The sequence below is a fragment of the Hippoglossus hippoglossus genome, chromosome 9 (assembly GCF_009819705.1).
Source record: "Hippoglossus hippoglossus isolate fHipHip1 chromosome 9, fHipHip1.pri, whole genome shotgun sequence".
Lineage (NCBI taxonomy): Eukaryota > Metazoa > Chordata > Actinopteri > Pleuronectiformes > Pleuronectidae > Hippoglossus > Hippoglossus hippoglossus.
The window spans coordinates 7,318,254-7,339,020 of NC_047159.1; the positions used below are offsets into that span (position 1 = coordinate 7,318,254).

Here is a 20,767-nt window from a genome sequence, read left to right on the forward strand (position 1 = left end):
TTATAACTTTATACTGTTATAACTTCATACTGTTATAACTTTACACTGTTATAACTTCATACTGTTATAACTTTACACTGTTATAACTTTATACTGTTATAACTTCATACTGTTATAACTTCATACTGTTATAACTTCATACTGTTATAACTTCATACTGTTATAACTTCATATGTAAACTAAACACTGATGTCCAATGTTTCCCTTCATGTGTCCAGTCTGAACATAAAGTCATGTTGATCAACGTTGAGCTCGCGCTGCAGCCGTAAGTACTGTGTGCGCTGACGTCACCCAACGTGACCGGAAGTCGCTCCGTCATCCGAGCAGCAACAACGTCTGCAGCTCTCACGTTCAAAGGTTTGTCTCCTAACGCCTGATGGTTTTATTGTTTAATCTCATATTTCATCTATTCTACTCGGAGAAGACACCGTGTCCTGGCACAGCGCCGCCTGGGGTCGGTTTGTGGGGGTTGTTATTTGGGTGGCTGTCAATCCTCGTTAGCTAGCTAGCAAGCCAACACCCCTTCACTATGTTTAACGCTTGAAATGTCAGAATATAACTTTCGTACAGCGACAGTTACTTTACGTCAACGTTAACGGTGTGTGTGTTTGTGAACCATTAGTGTGAAATGTCGTGATATAGTCTTCATTGCTCAAAAGTCGTTTACTTTTAGATAGCATGAGCTAACAGTCCGAAGCTAACGTCAACGACTTCCTGTCAAAGTTGGGCTTTTATCTGTCAAATCCAACAAGTTGTGGTGGAAGAAGGACTCGGGTGATCTACTTAGGTTATTCAAAGTTCTAATATCGTTGTGTATAATGCTCTGTTTCAAGTCCTACGTTTATAATCCTTTTATAGCCGAGTAACTGAGGTTTTCCATTACAAGGAACTTAAACTATTCAAAGTGAAATGTGAAATGTTACATTATGTAATTGTCCGGGAACCTGAAATATCATTTCTTATGTTGCGTATTTTGATTATGGATCAATTGTTTTGCCTACAAATTACCACAGAATAGTAATCCCTGTTATGATTTCACTCTCCTGTTAGTGTTGTTGAATAGTTAAAACCTTCTCTTTTTTTCTGGTGATCTTACATAAATTCTTGTCGCTCCTCCACAGATGGCGTACCCTAAAACTCACAACCCGTTTGCAGATGATGACGACGAGGACAACTTTAAGCCTAAAAGTCGGGGTTTCGATGATGACCCCGGTGATTGTGGGTTGAGTGACGCAGAGAGGAGGCAGCGATACCTCCAACAGGAAGTGATGCGTACAGCTCAGTCTGCTGTGGACAGCAGTCACCGCTCCCTCGGCCTCATCCACGAATCTGAGAAGATGGGTGTGGAAACTGCAGAGGTATGTTGAGCTAATCTGCTTTTCTGCAGCAGCACACAAAGAGTCATTTTGTCTCTGAGAGGTTAACAATCCACCAAAAGTTCCCATAGTATCTCTCACTCTACCCTCTCTATCCTCTCTCTCTCACTGGTTTGGGCTCTGTAGGAGCTGATGCGACAGGGTGAGGCTCTGAAGAGGACAAACAAGGCGTTGGACAACATGGATCAGGACCTGAAAACCAGCCAGAAGCACATCAGCAGTATAAAGAGTGTATGGGGCGGCCTCGTCAATTACTTCAAGGCTAAGCCAGAGACAAAGCCACCGCCTGAGCAGCCTAATGCCTATCAGCCCAGTGAAAAGTAAGGTTCCTAACCATGGCAGATAAAACTGGTTTTCATATTTTTTCAGTTTCCAGTTACTTGTCATTGACTGTCCTTAATGAATTAAACAATGCTTATCTAACTTCCTCGTGTTCAGATTAGAGAACGCCTTGTCCGGCAGCAAAGACGTTGACGAAAGGTATCAAGCCAGCCACCCTAACCTAAGAAATACAGGAGGTAAGATATGTGTACACAAGAATGTCCGCAATGGCATAACCCCACCACAAACTGGCTACCACCATTTTTAATTTATGTGTTGCAGGATTCGGAGCTGCGGCCTCAGTAGATGCCAGCTCATCTCAACAGAACGGTCACCCTCAGAACAGACACCTTAGGGAGGCACACAATACCCTCGACAAAAATTTAGGTAAAAACGTTTGTTTTTCATTTTGTTTGTTTTTTGTTATAATAGAACATTTTTCATGGAACAGGGGAAGATGTATATCTCATTTTTATATGATGGTGTTTTATTTACTATAATTTGCCTTACACCAGAACAACATTACAATAAAATGGTTCATGCTGTCAAATCTAAAATCATAGCAGTGTATTACTGAATATTCTCAGTCAGGTGTGAAATGTTTTGTGTCATACAGTGTAACTAGACTCAGGTGTTCTTCTTTGTATGACTTAGATGATATGTCCGATGGCTTGAGAAGACTAAAGAACCTTGGGCTTGGACTACAGAGTGAGATTGAGGACCAGGACGACTCCATTGATTCTCTGCTTAATAAAGTGGACAAGATGGACAGCAAGATCATCAACACGAACAACCAGATTAAAAACCTTAAATAAAACAAACTCAGACTCACCCTACAGGGACAAGAACAAGTCAACATCCTCGCTTTTCCATCCTGGCCTGTGTTGAATACACTTGTTCTTTGATTCAGTCTTTTTTTAATGTACTGGAATATGTAACTAGCAGATAAATAAGTGGAAATGTTTTTATTTACATCCATTTCTTCTTGAGTGACATTCCCTTTTCTTTTTGGATTTGTTCATGAATCTAAGATTGACTAGTTCCTCCCACCACAGATTTTATTCTTTCATGTTTGTCCTGTGCACACTGGCACATGCCTCCTGGAATCATGCTTAAAATGTGATTCATTTACTTCTTTGCCACGAAGGGAAGACTATACCATGTGTTTATTGGATATAAAGCAGCGTCTGTGTGCTGGCAAAATCTGATTCATCTCCACTAAGCTCCACTGCCTTTCTGTCTCAGTGTTGTCAGCTGACTTTTCACATAAGAGTGTCAGGTTGATCAGGATGTGTGTGTATGATTCACATCCTGGACCTGTCTCCACATTTGTACAAAAACGCTTTGCAAGACTTGCTTGTTCACCTTTGCCTTACGTGTAACAGGTATGTACAGTAGAATAGCTGCTGGTGCTGTGCCATCATTCTGTCGCCACTGCTACATCTAGTTAGTTTCTCTTTTTAAATTCTTCAGTATGATTTAGGGTTTTTTGTTTGAGTTATTTTCATGTCCACATGTGCTTTCATTAGCTTTATATACAATGTTTGAATTGATATACACTATATCACAATAAATCCTGCAGAATGTGATAGATTGAATTGAGTATATAGCCTAAATAGTTAGCTTTATGTTAAAAGCTCTGGAACCTGATGGAATATACATAATATTCTAAATATAAATCATACCCAGGGTAAAAGGTCACAGTTGATGAACTACATGAACATTTATTCAGATACAACTATGAAGAATAAGAAAATAAATGAGAATTCATGGTCACAGTGTTTTATTTTATCATGTGAATCATGTATTTTAATTAAAACCACATACTCAATAAAAATATTGTCAGGTGTCACCAAAGGTGAGTCTCCGGTTCGTAGTGGGGAAGGAAGTCAAAAGCACCACAAGGTGGCGCCACAGTTGTAGGGCTGAATTTGCCTGAACCTCTGTAGCAATACACCAGAGTTACCGTTTATCAACTCAAATATATCACAGCTATTGGTTTGCATTGAAATTAAAGCCCTGAAATACATTAGCTGGGTGAATTTTAAAAGAATGAAATATAGAATTATACATTTTTATCCGTCAGGAAACTTGTTGCAGCTGAAAGTAACCGACTATTTCCTCGAAGGGATCAGAACAGAGCCACCTTATTTTTGTATCTCTTTAAGCCTTTTATAAGATTATCATACTTTACTGTTATTGGATATTCCACTGGTAATAATATATTATTCTTTTATAATGACGCATGATTCTGTCTGAATGTGACTATGCCTATGATCATCTCAGGTTGTGTGTGTTTTTCCTCCACTGGGCCTGTTGTGTACCAGCTGTGTTGCTATGTGATGCTCAGGTCCTCATGTCCAAGTGTCTATTCATTATCATTCCTCTGTGTAGGACCAGCTGCTTCCACACAGACAACAAGCCTTCATTAGGATGACTTGCTAATTACAGTACACACGTCCCCAAAAGCACACACATACACACCACTGGGGCCACTGCAGAGGGAGAAATGGGGATACCGGGATGTCCAGGGCCCCGAGCTGAGGGAGGCCCCTGCATGTCTGGACTGAAAAACACATATTTGTGACACCTCTGGCATATTTGTAACTATTTACTGCATTTGTATCAATATATGTTATCTGTATTTAAAGACCTAGCTGAATGAGTGAGAAGCAAAACAATCAAACACGCAGGAATATAAATCTAAGACGGTTTTTGCTGCAGTTACTGAAACTTAATGAGAGATTTCTGTGTTAGAGCATGTTTCAATTTCCAAGGAAAAGAGAATAACTTTTTATAATCAATAACAAACTTGGAGGTATGACTTTTATAGCTGCAGGGCAGAAATGTCTTAAGTGTGTTTCTCAAAGTTTGACCATCTTTTTTCAGAGCAGTGACTTGTTTCCATGAATTCAGTAGAACCGTCGCAATGTGATTATTGAAGATGGTGGAACATTGGCTGCAGATTAATGTGCCGGAGAATGGAACTCAGGTAGAGGTGCTGCCACACATCCACCAACACCACCGATAAACGGAAGTCACCTCTGGGTTCTTTCCCTTCACGCCAGCCATGGGGGCCGTGAGGGCTTTGAACAGCTGTCTTGTCAAAAGCAAACAGTGGCCGTGCTGTGACAAAGGCCGTCGGTGCTGGAATGCCCCCCCTTTCAGCGGGCGTAATCCCAGAACACACTGCTGTCGGAGCCCATCAGGCATTGGGCCAGAGACGGGCCTTCCTGCCCTTTGGAAAGCGGGTTAGCAGCAGAGGCAGGGCAGCCAGGGGGGGGTAAAGCCTGCCTCAGAGTGGATGGACTGTCAGGCTGACAGCACTCTATTGCCACTGTTGTAGTAAGAGAAAATAAAGAGTTGTGCTGACGGAGGGGAGTTTGGTAGGGAGCTGGCGGAGAGGCATGAGGGAGGGAGCAGGAGGGCAGAGAAAGAAGGGAGGGCGGCTGGAGAGATTAATGGAGGAGGTGAAGTTCAAGTGCCTCGGAAACACAAGGAAGAGGCCACGGGTATGAGTCTCTCAAAGGCTGAACATAAAAGTACCTATTTGTCAGATCTTGGACCTCTTGCTGTGACATGTCTCAGGCCTATGTGCTTGTTATCAGGGACATGATCAGAGTCCAGTGGAGTGGTCAAGTCTTTGGTGTTTTTCTATGTTTATTTTCAATTTTCAGACAAAAATGTGTCCTGTAATGAATTCTTAGTGACACGTGTAAAGTTAAGCCCTCAAATGTTTCCCTAATGCCTCTTTACATCACTCATCCTCTTTACCCTCTTGGTTAAACACCAGAGAAAGAAGTACTTTGACATGATTTGAGCCATCCAGCGTCTCAGCCACTTGTTTTGTCCGTCCACACATCATATCTGACACTTACATAACGAGAGCAAACCCCAAATTGCAGGAGAATGTGGCTGAAATGCATGATTATACACATTAGCCGACATTTTGCTTGTCGTCATCCCATTTACACCAGAGGTAAGAATGCCAGGAATGCAAGAGAAATGTGTTGATGGGCACAAGTTGCGTGTGTTCTCCTTTTAACTGTGAGCCGCTGCATGTAAACACTGGTCAAACGGAGCAGTGCTGCGCTCATGGTGGTAATTGTAGAGGGGAGAAGTCAGAAATGCTCGGCCTGTGTAAAGAAAAACGGTGTTATTGATGGATCTATGTGCCGTGACGCAGTGAAACACCCACATGAGAAAAATATGACAAGGGAGGGAGGGAAGGTGACAGTATAGTTGTTTATTTTCTTACTAATGGACAGTGTACAGAGTATGCTGCGCTGCACTAATAAAATCATCGCTTGTTTTATAATAAATAAACACACAAACACAGGCACAGACATGGGAGAGAAAGTCACAGAGTTCCAGGGAGGAAAGCGTTTTACCGGCTCTACACGAGTCCTCGTATAAAACCAGCGGTACAAGAGATGTGGGGGAATTTGTGGGTTTTTTTGCGACAGTTTCTTTGAGAGAAGAAAAGGAAGAACAGGGCAAGGAGGTGGGAGGACACTTTGCTGATTATCAAAATGGGGATACTTGTATTGGAAGATACTCTAATTGGATTAAACTCCCTCGCGAATCTAAAAGGATTTTTCGTAAAAACAGCCAGTGAGAAAGGGAAAACATTGACGAAGCCGTTCCTTTCAGTCTTGGCCACCGAGGACAGAGAGAACCAGAGTGAAATTCTCTTAAATGGCTCTTTTTTCCTCTCCAACAATATTAGGTCTAAACAGATGGGACTGATTTCAGCAGTGAGTCACTTTATAAACACGAAGAAACATCAGTGACTCGCCATGAGAAGAGGCAGACGTGAACGAGGAAGCTCGATGGGAGACAGAGACACAAATCTAAGCACCTGAGAATCAATACCTGATATTCACCTTGACTTGCTGGCATTCATGTTTTGTTAAAAAAGAAATGATCACAGGGACAAAACGGTAAAAATACACATATATTGGCTTAAGGATTCTAGCGATGGATAAAATTTGAACCAGTTTTCAGCATCTCTAGCCAGCAGGTGATTTAGGGCCCTGTGAATCGGGGCTTAAACTGGGTGTTTGGCGTTTAAACTGTTGGATACAACAAGTGTAGCTATATAGACACATATACATTACACATAAACAATCAAAAGTAGAAAATGTATAAAGCAAAATAATATATTTATATATTTATACATTATGCATTAACAAATGCATTTGCATTGATGGAGGTAGATAGCAAAGATTGAGAGGTAAAAAGGTATTTAGATGTTGCTGTGCTTTATAGGAGAAAAAGTACATAATGTGGCTGTGAAATCTGAAGTTAAATGCAAAACGATTTCTGTGTGCTTATAGTAATAGTTTATACAGTACAGAGTATGAGGTGAAAAAAACAAAAAGTGGCAGGATGCTGTTGATCTCCTTGAGTTACCCATCCAGGGACCTGGATTGGAGGGGTGTGGCTTGGCTGGCAGGGCGCTCCACAGTGAGCAGGAGGCGTCGAGGGGAATGTCGTCCCTGCACACGGATGTCTGGGGTTCGAACGTCGGCTCACACAAAGAGCACGGAGTAGGGAGGACAGCGGCAGCCCTCTGAAGACGACTCCCGGACCCAGGAGCCGTGACATCCTGGGACGGAAGCTGCTGCCCAGAACGTTCTGGGAATAAAACCACTGCATCAGACACGTGACTTGTTCATTACACTACATTGTATGCATTAAGTATTTCAAAAGTATTTTTCATTTCTTCATTTGATGCATAAAAATCCACTTTCTGTGAGAGTTTGAAGTGATTATCGCAGGTTTCATATTATTCTGATGGATTTTTATGTTGGGAAACAATAAAAGTGCAAAGTTGTTGCTTTCAGCCCAAAGTTATACACACAGTGGCTTTACTGTATCAGAGCATTGATATTCTAAAGAATATTTTACATGATATTTTTTACATTTTACATTATTTTATTTTATTAGGTATGAATATTTAGCATTTACAATATCTGTACCCAATACCCAGCAACATTACTTTTGGGAGGAACAATTTTTTCCCATTATCCAATCTGAGACGAATTTTCTTTTAATTGCTCTGCACACGCTGACTTTAGCTTATAGCTCAACATGTGATTGTGTATCTATGGGGTCAGTTAGCAAGTTAGCAACTCTGTTTAAATTTGTCACAGATTGATGATCTGTCAAACACAGATTTGTGCTGTAAGTTACATATTGACAAAGGTTCTGGAAGGTGTGTCCCTTCTATTTGATCCCATAGACATTCAGAATTCTGCACCTTTAACTACAAGCACAGACCTAAAACATATAATAATTAGTTTGAACTCATGGGCTCTTAAACTGATGTGAACTCAGTGGGTGAACGTATCTTCAGTCTCTCACGGTTGGGTTTACCTGGTGCTCTCCCGGCCGTCACCTCCACAGCGGTCCGACTTCGACATGGCATCGCTCTGACACTCAGCGCAGACCAGCCTCTCTCTCACCAGCTGAGCACTCCACAGTTTGAGTTTACATGCTGCACTGGCCTGTTTCACCCGCAGGTACACACAGTAACTGCAAGCACAGAGAGAAGAAAGACAAACATAATGTCATATATCCTCAGCTACTATTTGGTAGAAAATAGCTTGGCTTGACTGACGAAAGCCAAGCAGTGATCCAACCCAGCAAGCTGCACTCGACCAAATAAAAGTTGCTGATAAGAGATCTGCTCCATTTGAAGATGATCCAGCCGAGTCACCGGCTGTTCCCTGACATCAACACAGCTCAGTCTGTGCACTGGGAACAATAATAAAGTCTTGTTTTTGCTGAACACTGTGTTCTCTGGCAGACGCTTTAACCTCCTGCACTATTTATTTTGTCTGTGATTCAGTCAGCTGTGACAAAACACCATGACCCTGTTGGCTGTATCATCAAAGAAAACATTCTCAGAAAGAATCCCGGACATTGTCCACCAGGGACTTCTATTATTATGCAGTGTCATTAGTCAGATCTGAGCAAATGTGAATAAAAAGTAGTGAATGATCAAAGTGGACAAGGTCGAGTAAAGATATCTAAGAAACCTTAAACGTATATGTTATGCTAAATGGATTCTGTTGGAAGTTTTTCATTAGCATAAGTATTTGGGATCTTTTTAGAAATTATACTGGAATAACAAGTTTAATGACGTTCTATACACATGCACAACATGTTCACACACACACACACACACAAACACACACAAACACACACACACACACACACACACACACACACACACACACACACACACACACACAGCCGCTGCAGTGGAATTTCCCCTTTCCCCTTCTCTTTATTAGGCTTTAACTTATTTATGCTGCAAAACCTAACCAACTACAAATGCTGTACATTTTCATGTATACCACTAAAATACTGTCCTGTCATAATAAAAACCTTCATGCCTTAATCCCTGATCGATTTAATATCTTCCGGGAATTAGAACAGGTCTTTCTATTAAGAACTACAGGATAACTTCTGAATCTCTGTGAAATATTACTCCTTCGGATAATTTCACGAAGATAATGATGACAACTGTAGGATCATCATTTCATCTCGTGTAAACACATGAGAACACAAGTGACCGGTCAAAGCACCAGGTGTCTGTGTGAAACCTGAACTCTGTATCAACCGTATAATTTCTAACATTTATGAGTAATGTGCGTCCAATCCCCTGATGCTTTGTGCTTCAGTCAAAACAAAGGTTTCCAATGTCCAATTTAATCAGTGTAAAAAGAACGAGGGCCGTCAGGGAACCTGCCAGGGTTTTATTCCTCGCTCTTTGATTTTTCCATCTCTGAGAACATCAGCAATCAGAGCAGGTCAAAGACGACGTCTGCGCAGGACGGCCTTACCTTCACACGGATTAGAGCTGCCTTATCAGTAAAGGTCAGCTCATGATGCAAATCTTCAGAGACGGCGGTCATGTTACATAGTCAAAGCACTTTCAAGGTGATGCTCGCTATGGCAACCTTGGCCATGGTCCTCTCTAATCTTTTGGGGATTTAAAGTGACATTAAAAACCAAGGAATCACTGATATGAGGCTCTAACAGAGAAGCTTCAACCTGCAGCCTCGGGGCTCAGGGCTGGAGTCAAATAAAAACAGTTATCTGAAATTCTCATATAAAATCTTTGCTGTAAGGATCAGAATCACAGTCTCAGTGCAAACGGATCTTTCAACACTTGACACAGTTCAGCTGCAATGACTTCCTCTCTGCACTGATTGCACATGGAAGCCGGTCGTACGGAGGAAATCCAGTTGAGCCGGGTCAGCGGCGAGCAGAGCCGTGTGTTTGTTTGCAGACTGATAATAGAGGCCTTACCTGGCCTTCTCCTCCTTCATCAGCATGTGTGGTCGTCTCCACGGGTCTTTGAAGTTCCTCTTGAAAGAATCAGGCAGGATCTTCGCCACCTCTGAAAGTCAGGTGTGGGGATGGAGAGGTGGAAGTCAGATAAGCACACTGTGTGGAAGCAGCATCTAGTTGCACATACATGACTCAAAATGACTTATTATTTAATCGTTTATTAATTCATTAAAGTGATGTGATGTGCAGTGGAACTCTGTGTTCAACGGAAGTCTTTCCTTGTAAGTGTTGATTTGTGTTCTGGTGTTTTATCACCAGTAAAGTGCTTCAACATAAAGAGCATAACGGAGGCGTTTGAAACAGTACAGCTGGAGATAAGGCTTCGGAACAGATGTGCGCAGATGTGTTGCTTGGAGTAAAACCGGAGGGGGAGAGAGACGTACCCCAGAGAATACTGAAATACCAAACAGAAATGTGACAGCCTTCAGAGCAGGAGTCGGTGCGTGCATGAGCGCCTGTGGACACATAGTAAAAGTCATGTTCTGACCTTTGGCAGTGCTGCATATGGCGTTGTTTCCGAAGCATCCTCGACGCTGCTTGAGGTCTGGACAGGGCGTGCCTCCGTTTCTGGGGGGAACAGAAACTTGGCGACTCCTCTCTGTGCTGCCGACTCCACACGGAGACGTGCATGATGACCAGGGACCCCATGATCCCACCACACAGTCAATGGCTGCTAGGGAAGCAGGAAAATACACAGATCATCTGAGGGTTTTATTTGATAAACAGCATCAGAAACATGAAATAAGGAGTAAAATAAATAAATAAATCATCTAAACCCTCTTCTACTTGTTTTTGGTTAAAGTTTGGTTGAATGTTTTGGTCTGTGTTTGTTTGTTTGTCTCTTGTTACTTGACAGGATTATGAAAACACTACAGGATGGATTACCACGAAACTTGGTGGAAGGATGTGATACGGGTCAAGACAGGGGGCGGATTCAGGGATTTTATTGTCGAGAGGCAATTTTTGGGAATAATTCATGGATGCAGATGAAAAAAATCTGTAATATTCACGGAACTGATATCTTTAAATGTGTTTTATCTGATGCAGCTTGATGGAATTTAAAGGGACTGTTGGGCCTTGACGGTTGAGATCTACTGAGTGTGATTGTAGTAAAATGTTTATTCAACGTTAAATTTAGTTTAAAGTTTAATGTAAAGTGCAGTCGAGAAAGAAACATATTTTACCACCCTGACAAGCTCCAGCTGTGATAGCATTACACGTCTTTAATGCTGAGGAATGAATGCTGCCTTACTGCAGATAATTCATTCCCTAATCGGTCCTGCCATGTCTTACTGCATGACTGAGAGTGTGAGCTGCAACACACACCCAGACACAGGCCCGCATGACATTGCACGGAGCGTTTACTCAGGTACGTGGGTGCAGAGGGACCGGCTCATTACCATCGACTAATCTCAGACCAGTCCAAACCCCCAGACTCAGGAAGTCTGCGACCCAGGTCAGATGAGTGGGGGGGGCATTTAAATAAGGGTCTTATTTTGCATCCTGTGTTTCCCTCTGGCCCACACTTAAACACACATGCACACACAAATACAACATAACACATAAACACAGCAGCAGCAGCAGCAGCAGCAGCAGCAGCAATCAGGCTCCCCCTGTTCACTGGGCATTACATGGCAATTACATCAGGCTGAGAGGAAGCTGTATTAGTCAGATGGCTCCTCTGATCAGAGCCAAGAGTCTCCAGCTGCAATCAGGCCTGGTCCGACACACACACACACATTTAATAGTGAAAACATTTAACGGCCTTGTTTTGGGGAGGAAGTGCAGCCTTCATGAACGGATAAACAAAGAAGGGGAAAGGCTCTTGAGTGCTCACACACAAATAGATACATGCAAACATAACACGTGTAAAACTCAAGATGGTTTTTCAGGAAATTAGCAGAGTGGTACTTCATATTTTGACGAGAGCAGGTGCACACAGTTTGGAGCGCTCGGATTTTCTTTGTGAGGTTAGAGAAAAGGAGACGATGAATACTGTACACAACAACTGAATGTAATCCGATAAGTCTTTATAACGCACTCTCACCCTCACTGTACAACGCTGCAAGTGTATAAGTACGTGTGTGTGTGTGTGTGTGTGTGTGTGTGTGTGTGTGTGTGTGTGTGAGAGAAAAACAGAGAGCGAGAGGGAGCTTTCAAGGTACCGCCTGTTCAGTTCATTCCCATGGTCCTGTTGGGGTTTCGGAGGGGGGGGTGGCTGTCTCAGTGACACAGCCGATCCACAAAGCCACTGTGGAATCTCTGCATTCCTGCACATTAGTGCTGCCCACCTGACACTCGCCTTTCCCAGATCACCACACACACACACACACACACACACACACACACACACACACACACACACACACATCGAAAACAAGTCCTGTCAGATAAACCCACCCACTTGGACTTGTTCCATCCTCAGTCATCGCCCTAAAACCAACAGACGTACACGTTTCTCTGTGTAGAGTTTCTTGAGAGAACACTGAAGGGCGTGATCGCATCAAAACCCCACAACCGTATCAACTTCCTCCCCAGACCGCCTCCTCCTCCTCCTCCTCCTCCTCCTCCTCTTCTTATCCTTGCTCCCGTCTCCTCGCCTTTCCTTCCCTCTCCTACATCCTCTCACGTTCACAGGACCAGTTTCTATGTTGCTGTTTTTCATAGCGGGACGAAAACACGATCAAACATGGCAGAGGAACTGCTGAGGAAGAGGGTGCAATGAAACCAGTAGAGTTCCAGCAACCAGAAGCGAAACAAGGCTGGTTGACACAGACATACTTGCAAACAGGACTCAGGCTCAGTCTGGAAGTCTCAGCCGGTCGGCCCCCCCAAGCCACCAGAGGTCACAAGGTAATTACCAAACTGTGGTGGTCCACAGCTCTCTCTCCCTCTCTCTGGTACCACCGCTGTGACAGTCCCACCGAGCACATGATAACCCTGCTGACAGCCTGACACAGCCTGACCCTCACTACAGCTCACAGTGTCCCCTGTTTCCATTGTTGAAGAGAAAGTCCCCAACTGGAAAGTACGCCAGCACCTCTGACCTCTGACCCTCATACAGGAAACAAATGGCGCTCGTTGTCAGCAAGTTAAGCTTTTGTTTTTTTTCAATGAGCTGATACTTTTACAAAGTGTTTGAAAACGTTTTATCTTGAAGGAGACAGTTTTATCTGTCGACGTGTCTGCTCTAATCTTGTGAACTTTGAAACAGTCTATTTATTTATTGAGTTAGAGTAAAACAAATTAAAATAATTTGAGAGTGATTTGATCAAATAAATTGTGTGTTTGATTTATATATTTATGTGTGAGTTTAACTTTATTATTATTACATTGTTATTTACACTGTGTTGCTTTAATATATAATTGAAATATATAAAGTCAATGTTTAAGGCATCATTTGTTTTGAGTGTAAAATAAACAGATTTCACTGAATTAAAGGCCCTGAAGGTGTTTTTCTCAATCAGCTACTTACTATAAATGCAGGGATCCCATTGAAACAGTTGAGTCTTTGCTTGGACAGAGTTTGTTGGAGCGTGGCTAATTCTCGTGGCAGCTGGCAGAGCTTCAGACAAACACCACGTATTCTGAAACACTGTGGTCCTGAATGTGTACCCAGCATCAGCACTTTTATCTCCCAACTTGTCAGCCAGTCTCCTCTCACACTTGTTACAGTCAGATAATGGTGCACTATCTTGCTTCTTCCCATTTGCATTCCTTTGCTTTTCCTCTCCCTCTCCTTGAATCCTGCTTCCATTTTAGGGTTTCGCGACAAAAGAGGTATCAGTCCTGCACGCCCAATTTGCTTTATCTTCTTCTCCCTTTATCACTTTGTCCCACTCTCTCCCTTGTTCTTTCTCCTCCATCTGTCTCCCTTTTTTTTTGTGGACCAGCTTTCCACTTTCCCTCCCCCTCCTCGGGCCACCGCTTCCCCCCACCCCCCCCCCCCCCCCCCCCCCCACCCCCCCCCCCCCCACCCCCCCCCACCCCCCCACCTCCTCTCTGATGGGACCCAGATGTCGAGCTGCTCTGGAGGACCACTGCACCTCAAAACCTCCACAGTCTCCCTCCCAAAGGGAAGTGCTGGGCCGCGGTCCCATCAGACAAGCCCTATAATGTTCGGCAACACCATAAGCCTGTTAATAGGGGTGAAGGACACGGGACTGAGCCCTAATAACAGGTTAACGCATAAATGTTTCCTGTAGACACCTTGAAAACAGGAGCCAACCAAACCAACTCATTAAAAGGATTCATTCCAAACACAGCTGGGTCAGGTTTTCTTTTGAAATAACAGGACCGAATGTGACGTTTGCATCACGTGGCCTCCCGACACTTTATTATAAGGATTATATCCGCAGACATGATACACAAACTCATGCATCCATCCTGAACACTGGCTCCTACCTGCAGAAACATGACGGTAAGCTGTCTCCAGCAGCTGGCTCACTGCAGTCAAGCTTGGCAAAAACATCCACTATTCATAGCGGTAAAGGTTAAAGAACATGTGGGAAGCGAGGAGGAGAAGGAGGGAGGGAAGCTGGATGGACAGAAGCAAACATGGAGGTATGACAACATACTGTGCCCTGGAGGAAAGGAAGAGAAGCAGAAGAGCCAGCAGGGGAGACAGATGAATGATGGGCAAACCCCTTGTGTATCTGAGGCAGAGGCTACAATATGTCATCCTGCCGAAATGAGAATTACCAGACTCCACCGGCGGCGGGGAGAGGAGAGGAGTTTGTGAAGAGGAACGAGGAATTACAGACTCGGTGTGAAGCAGAGATGAAAATGATAAATGATGAATGAAAAAAGTAGCAGAGTATAATTCATTAGTGACATCCAGCGCTCTAAACCTAAGAGGTGCCTTGTGGTGCTTTTGGTTCATCCTCTTAACCTGCCTCCTCCTCCACTTCTGCCTCAGACAGTCATTTCCTTTATTTCCCAGAATGCCGTTTGGCTACCCTCAGTGACCCTGTAGCTATAGAATGAGGAAAAGAAAGCAAGGGCCCAGAATAATTTAGGCCCCAAAAAAAGTGTCTCACATCTGTTGTTGAAGATGCACCAATTACATAATACACCAATACACCAATTACATAATAATGAACCTTCCCTAGCCAGGCAAAAATATTTGTATGTTTAGTTTTACCCTTATACCTTTATTTCGATCTGCACCAAATTGGACACAATTGGGGTTTTATCATCAATATTGTTTTATCATCAATATTAAAATCCCAGATCCGCACCTACATTTACTGGATTCTTTCCTGACCTATACTGAATCCTTCCACCAAGTTTTGTGATAATCCCTCCGGCAGATTTTGTGTAGTCTTGTTTACAATCCAACAAACAAACGGACAGGGGTGAAATATACGTATTGTTATGGATGATAACCAGAGTTAACTTGAATGTTGACATTAAAGTCAGCACAGCTCGGCAACTCCATTATTCATTCATGTAGTTTCCAATGCATCCAAAAACCTTTTGAACATGTTTCCACAAACACCCCAACTTCTATCTTAAGCCTAAAATCAGCCCAGTGAGTGGGACGTTCAGTCAAGTGCACAAAGACTTTATTCCCTTTTAGAAAGTAACGTTTGCCCATTGTTGATGATTCCAAATATCCACTGAGCTTTGCCAGACTTGCAGCAGAACGTGTGTTGTAGGGAGGATTATTTTTTCCTCTAAACATTCCATCACAAACTCTGCTTGTTTTAAGTCGACTCCTCACAGCTCGTAACGGCAGCAACATCTGACTCGTGTCTGCCGCCGTGCACAGGAACATCCTCCGCACTGTTTACTCACAGCAACACATTCCTGCTTCAATACTTCATTAGAGCAACATCTCCGGAGAGAACGGTATCGCTCGCTGAAGAGCTTCGAGAGTTTTTGTCCAAGTGGTACAAACAGTCTGCTGCTGCGTTCTCTGTCTCTCCTCTGATGTCACCCACTCCACGCTCTTTGCTCGGCTTCAGCTGACACGTGTTAATTACAGACAGTGACAGACGGCACACAGACAGACTGCTTGATGCGTTACAGAGCCTCAGATAAAGTCTTGGTGTAAATGTGGGTGAGAAAATATCAGAGTGTTTTGATGGAATTGAGCCCGAGCCACAAGATGCAGGCGGTGTTTACACTGTAAAGATGCTCCGGAGGTCAAGGTGCTCCATGTTCACTGGACCACGCAGGGTTCAAAGGTCACGGTCTCGTTCCAAGACAAGAACGCAAAAACTTCCTAAAAGATATTTCTTGGTTCACAGTAGCCACAGTTGTCTGGAAAACACTGTTCAACCTGTGACATCTGCAGGGGCACCATCATGTGACTCTGGTCTTCTCTTCTGAGCTGTATCACATCGGAGTGTCGCGGTCCTGATCTGGCACGGGATCGAACCGATGCACATGGCAGCCGTGAGCTGACCTCTGAGGGACCAGCTGCTGTTGCACGGTACAGTGATGACTCAACACTGACCCGAGGTCCTTTCCTGTGCTTAATCTGTTCAGTTTCAACTTGGCAGACACATGGGATGGATAATGTGATACCTGGAGTCCACTCAGCTGGATGATGAACGCTGTCTCTACATATTTCTTTTAACTGAGGGCAACATGAGAGCAATGCAGAGTGGGTTATACGGAGAAACTTCACTTCAAGACAGCATAAACAGAACTTTGTGTTTGTGCAATATTCTGTGTAAAAACGTTAGATTGTCACAGTATCTTAGAATCTCTGCACACCTGAAGAGTGATTATTTCATTTTAGTTTGTTTTAGCTTACTGGTCAAGATGTCACATTTAATCAACACTACAGCCAAACTTTTCTTCTATTTAACATAAAGCAATCCAGATGAAAAGTGTGGATTGATTAGAAAAGTCCAATCATGCTTTACTAGATGGATTATTTGTCTCTACAAATACAATAACACAAAATCAGAGTTGGGGATTTATATTCCCTTCAACATACAGATTTGCTTTTACTGAAAATCTACTGAATTTTACCTGAAATAAAGGTTTTCTCAAGTTGTGACAATGCATTCAAATGTTGATAAAGCCATATGCTACATGAGACTAGTTATAATGTGAAGTATACAAGTATGGAAGGAAAGTCATTCAAATGTGCAAAACAATGGTTCAGTTGGGGATTAACAGGTGGTTCAGATGTTGTTGCCGTAAACAGTGAGGTTTAAAAAAGTGTACTAGTACTTCCATCACAGTATTTTGTACACACTTCTCAGAGATTAAGCCTGTTCCCCTCTCCAACACATATCCAGGTAAACAGTGTGATTTTAAAAGCTCTTTAACTCGTCGCATGGTCCCTGCAGGTGCTTGTTAGTGTGCACTTAAGGTGAGGGTCACACCCTGAGTGTACTCATACACACATAATGTCCTTGTGAACTTGAGGTGCTTCAGTGTACTGTATAAGAGCAGCCTCGATTCCAGGTCTGACTGTTTCCCCCGTGTGTTACATCTCAGACACACAGCTCGGCTCAAATCCTGACCATCTTTGGCAGTCTGGTTTCCATGGTGTCCGCTCCCTCATTTGTCCTTATATAGCAGCAGCCGGGGATGATGAGGGAAGAGGTTACCTTCAGTCACATTTTAGGAGTCTGAGAACAACTTTAATTTCATGACTCAAAGAGGTGTTTATAGTTCGTTTGTTCTTTGTGGTGATCACTCACTCGGCTTTCCAGCCATTTCAGGTTGTGCAATTTGTAGCTTTGATGTGAAGGCCAAGGGTCAAGCCTACAAACTTGAAAACACATAAACACAACCTGCTGTTGGGAAACACTGCACCACGAAGACAGCGGATTCCCCTGTAATGGTCATCTCTGACTTCCCACTTAAAACAAACAGCCGTAATGGGCGCACTGGAGACAGCTATGTGTAGTATGTCTCACTGTCTCTGTGTCACCTCACTGCCAGCCATCCCTGGCTCTAACTGGACAACAAGGAACAACAAGTGTCTCTGGACAGGATACACATTCTCTACAGTACATGTGTTAACTGTATTAAAAGTTACCTGAAGTTATTTTGACGTCAGATTTCATAGAACAAGCAACTCACCAGATATTTGGCACACACGCTGATAGTCCTCGCAGCAGTCTCCGGTCTTCTGACAGTAGGTATCACAGTAGCACACAGTTTTTCTCTTGCTGTACTCGGAGCAGTCGTTATTCCGGCCGGTGCAGCAGTTCGGGCTCTCCCTCTCCCCGCAGCCCGCCTCAGCCCGTGGAACAATCTCCGCGCAGAAAAACGCCAAATATCCACAAACGACGAAGCCAAGACGCGCCGAGCTCCATCCACGCGCTCCCATGACGGAAAACTTCTCTGGGTCCACTTGCTCCACACGCACGCACTCTGCTGGTGGTGTATCCTTCACTTTTGGTCGTGCTTGAAACTAGATGATACTATCACGATACAGATGGTGGTTTCTATATAGAATCCAAGTGCAACATGGTCCCATTGACGAGGAGAGGAACGAGATGACCGCTGCGTTTGAACAACTGATGCGTAAAAGTGGAGCTTGTGTGCGCACCAGCTCTCCTCCTCTGTCGGACACCGCCCCTTGGAGCTACTGTTGGTTATTGGGAAAGACTTACAGTACAACCTCTCTCTCTCTCTCTCTCTCTCTCTCTCTCTCTCTCTCTCTCTCTCTCTCTCTGGCTTGTTTGCGCAATATGTCCCAAAAAAAGCACAGAATTAAGTAAAATATTCCCTAACAATGTGTTGGACCACTAATATGTGCAAAACATACACATATATAGACATTTATAGTGACTCGCACTGTTGCACCAAAGCTGGGACGACAAACTAATTCCAGGAATCCAAAAACTGCTGTGCGCACAAGTGAAAAGACAAGTGCGTCTCAGGTGTATTCACTCAAATGTCTGCAAGCAGCGATGCAGAGTTACACCTAAAACCTTTCAGATCAGTTTGAGCTCCCGATCAGGAAAAACGCATTCAGCACCACGGACAGCGGCGCGGCCACTTTATAAATATTATTAAATAAAAGAGAGATTTACTGGAACACGGTTCAGTCCGCAGCCGCTTGTAGAAAGAGAAGAGGTCCCTGTTGAGCTGCAGCATCACAACCACCTCCACTGATCCCGCAGAAGTCAGCCTATCGAGAGAAAGACTGGAGAACAATGAGATTACTTCCACTTCACCGGCTCCGAGTGAATGGAGGCTGTGGAGGAGAAACTGAGCGATGGGATACAGGCTACTGTAAAAGAGCAGCAGCACGAGAGAGGCACGAGACCATGTATATCCTGATAAGTGGGGAAATCACACAGTTTTGACCAAGTTTGAATATCAGAGGTTGCTGGGAAAACGTTACATATTAAATGCACTGCTTCATATGGAGCAAATATTGTGCAAAAACATATATGAGATAATGGGTTGTGCAATGGTTGGGGTCTGAACCCCCATCCCCCAAACACCCAGTGGGGTAACAAGGCTTTTCTTTACATTACAACCTCTTCAGGATCCTATTAATAAGGGGAAACGTGTTGTTTTCTTAAAATTCACATTCACATTAATGTAATAAGCTTCAATGTGAGAGGAGGACTCTCATAAGGAGACTTTCCCTCATTTAAGTGTTGCCATATGAAACCATCACTTTATCTCAATATTTCCCGAAAGGCAGAAATAAAGATCCCGTGTTTTACTGATCAGTTTCGAAAAGGTTGGTATTTTATCTTGATAGAACAAATACACATCTATGACCAGAAAACCCTGTTTGCAAAATGTGAGAGTTGTTCAATAACCAGGCAAAAGTCTTTCAAAGAAAAAAAAGGAAACACAACTTTTAATTTTCAGCATCAACACCATTTGCGATGTGATATTATTTTGTAAAACGCTCAAATTAAATTGTTCAGCAATTCTATACCAATATGGAAGTGACCTGTGTGCGTCCAACCTATCAGACTGTAACCGACTCACAAGGCTCCTTTTTAGAATACGTTTACAATTTGTGATCACATCTGGATTATCATGATTCCTTAAGTCTCAATGGTTCAGAGCCACTGACGTACACAGGCAGAACAAGTTTAATGAGTTTCAACCTGAGCTGTTGTAAGTTTGATGCCTGAGTCTTAAGATGATGAGAGGTATTTTTTTTTTCTTTCTCTCTATTGAAACAATCTTGTCTCCAGCAGCAGAGGGGAGAGATGGGGGAGGAGGGGGTGATGATGTTAGGATGAAGGGAGGCTGGTGGGGGCTCTGAGCCTCCTCATAAAGACCTATTGTACAGATATGACGGGAGAGAGGAGGCGTCTCTCATCACTGAGGTGAGTGTGCCGGAGGATGAAGGAGGGAGAGGATCACAGATGTGTTTGAGTCTCTGGCAACAGCTCCCCCTAGTGTTTAAGATGGAGTTCTCATCGTGTATTTGTCTTTGAGTCTCACCACTTCATGCTGTCATTCCATTATGGACCATTATTCTGCTGTGTGGTTCACTGATGCTCCACCGTCCGACACCTTCACACTCACACCTGTAGAGCAAAATAAGTTTCTTAGAAACTTTACTTGGGTATTTTCCATTTTAATGCTATTTTATTCTTATATTTATATCAACTTCACTACATGTTTGCTATGTAGCCTATATATCCCTGCAAGATACTCTGCCTCCATGTTGTTGATGATGTTTTGAAACCATTTTACGTCTATAAAGTCATTTAAAAAAACGGAACATTACACCAGAGGCTGAACATCGT

General features: G+C 43.3%; 2 protein-coding genes across 4 annotated transcripts; one reads left to right on the forward strand and one right to left on the reverse strand.

Annotated features, from left to right (window-relative positions):
- The first annotated feature begins 278 nt into the window (after window positions 1–278).
- snap29 (synaptosome associated protein 29) lies at window positions 279–3,463 on the forward strand. 2 transcript variants are annotated; one of them, XM_034594959.1, is made up of 6 exons: window positions 279–357; window positions 1,122–1,358; window positions 1,503–1,696; window positions 1,815–1,894; window positions 1,980–2,084; window positions 2,352–3,463. In XM_034594959.1, the coding sequence occupies exons 2-6, from the start codon at window positions 1,122–1,124 to the stop codon at window positions 2,510–2,512; spliced, it is 777 nt and encodes a 258-aa protein (XP_034450850.1). In that variant the 5' UTR covers window positions 279–357; the 3' UTR covers window positions 2,513–3,463. The 2 variants fall into 2 exon arrangements, with proteins under 2 accessions (XP_034450850.1, XP_034450851.1); XM_034594960.1 differs by lacking the exon at window positions 279–357 and adding an exon at window positions 384–598.
- Window positions 3,464–5,923: 2,460 nt separating this feature from the next.
- si:dkey-178e17.3 (somatomedin-B and thrombospondin type-1 domain-containing protein) lies at window positions 5,924–19,197 on the reverse strand. 2 transcript variants are annotated; one of them, XM_034594958.1, is made up of 5 exons: window positions 18,117–19,197; window positions 10,552–10,734; window positions 10,023–10,113; window positions 8,079–8,237; window positions 5,924–7,337 (listed from the first exon to the last, which is right to left on the reverse strand). In XM_034594958.1, exons 1-5 carry the CDS (start codon window positions 18,364–18,366, stop codon window positions 7,232–7,234), a joined length of 789 nt encoding a protein of 262 aa, XP_034450849.1. In that variant the 5' UTR covers window positions 18,367–19,197; the 3' UTR covers window positions 5,924–7,231. The 2 variants fall into 2 exon arrangements, with proteins under 2 accessions (XP_034450849.1, XP_034450848.1); XM_034594957.1 differs by having other exon boundaries at window positions 10,552–10,737; window positions 18,117–19,195.
- Window positions 19,198–20,767: the final 1,570 nt, after the last annotated feature.

Bases quoted from the DNA above. Each gene is read 5' to 3' on its own strand.
- si:dkey-178e17.3 (XM_034594957.1), bottom strand. From the start codon at position 18,366: ATGGGAGCGCGTGGATGGAGCTCGGCGCGTCTTGGCTTCGTCGTTTGT. The intron at 8,238-10,022 runs GTAAGGCCTCTA...CTGTGCTTGCAG, and splicing joins ATGAAGGAGGAGAAGGCCAG to TTACTGTGTGTACCTGCGGG. The intron at 7,338-8,078 runs GTAAACCCAACC...TTTTATTCCCAG, and splicing joins GACGGCCGGGAGAGCACCAG to AACGTTCTGGGCAGCAGCTT.
- snap29 (XM_034594959.1), top strand. From the start codon at position 1,122: ATGGCGTACCCTAAAACTCACAACCCGTTTGCAGATGATGACGACGAG. The intron at 1,697-1,814 runs GTAAGGTTCCTA...CCTCGTGTTCAG, and splicing joins GCCTATCAGCCCAGTGAAAA to ATTAGAGAACGCCTTGTCCG. The intron at 1,895-1,979 runs GTAAGATATGTG...TATGTGTTGCAG, and splicing joins TAACCTAAGAAATACAGGAG to GATTCGGAGCTGCGGCCTCA.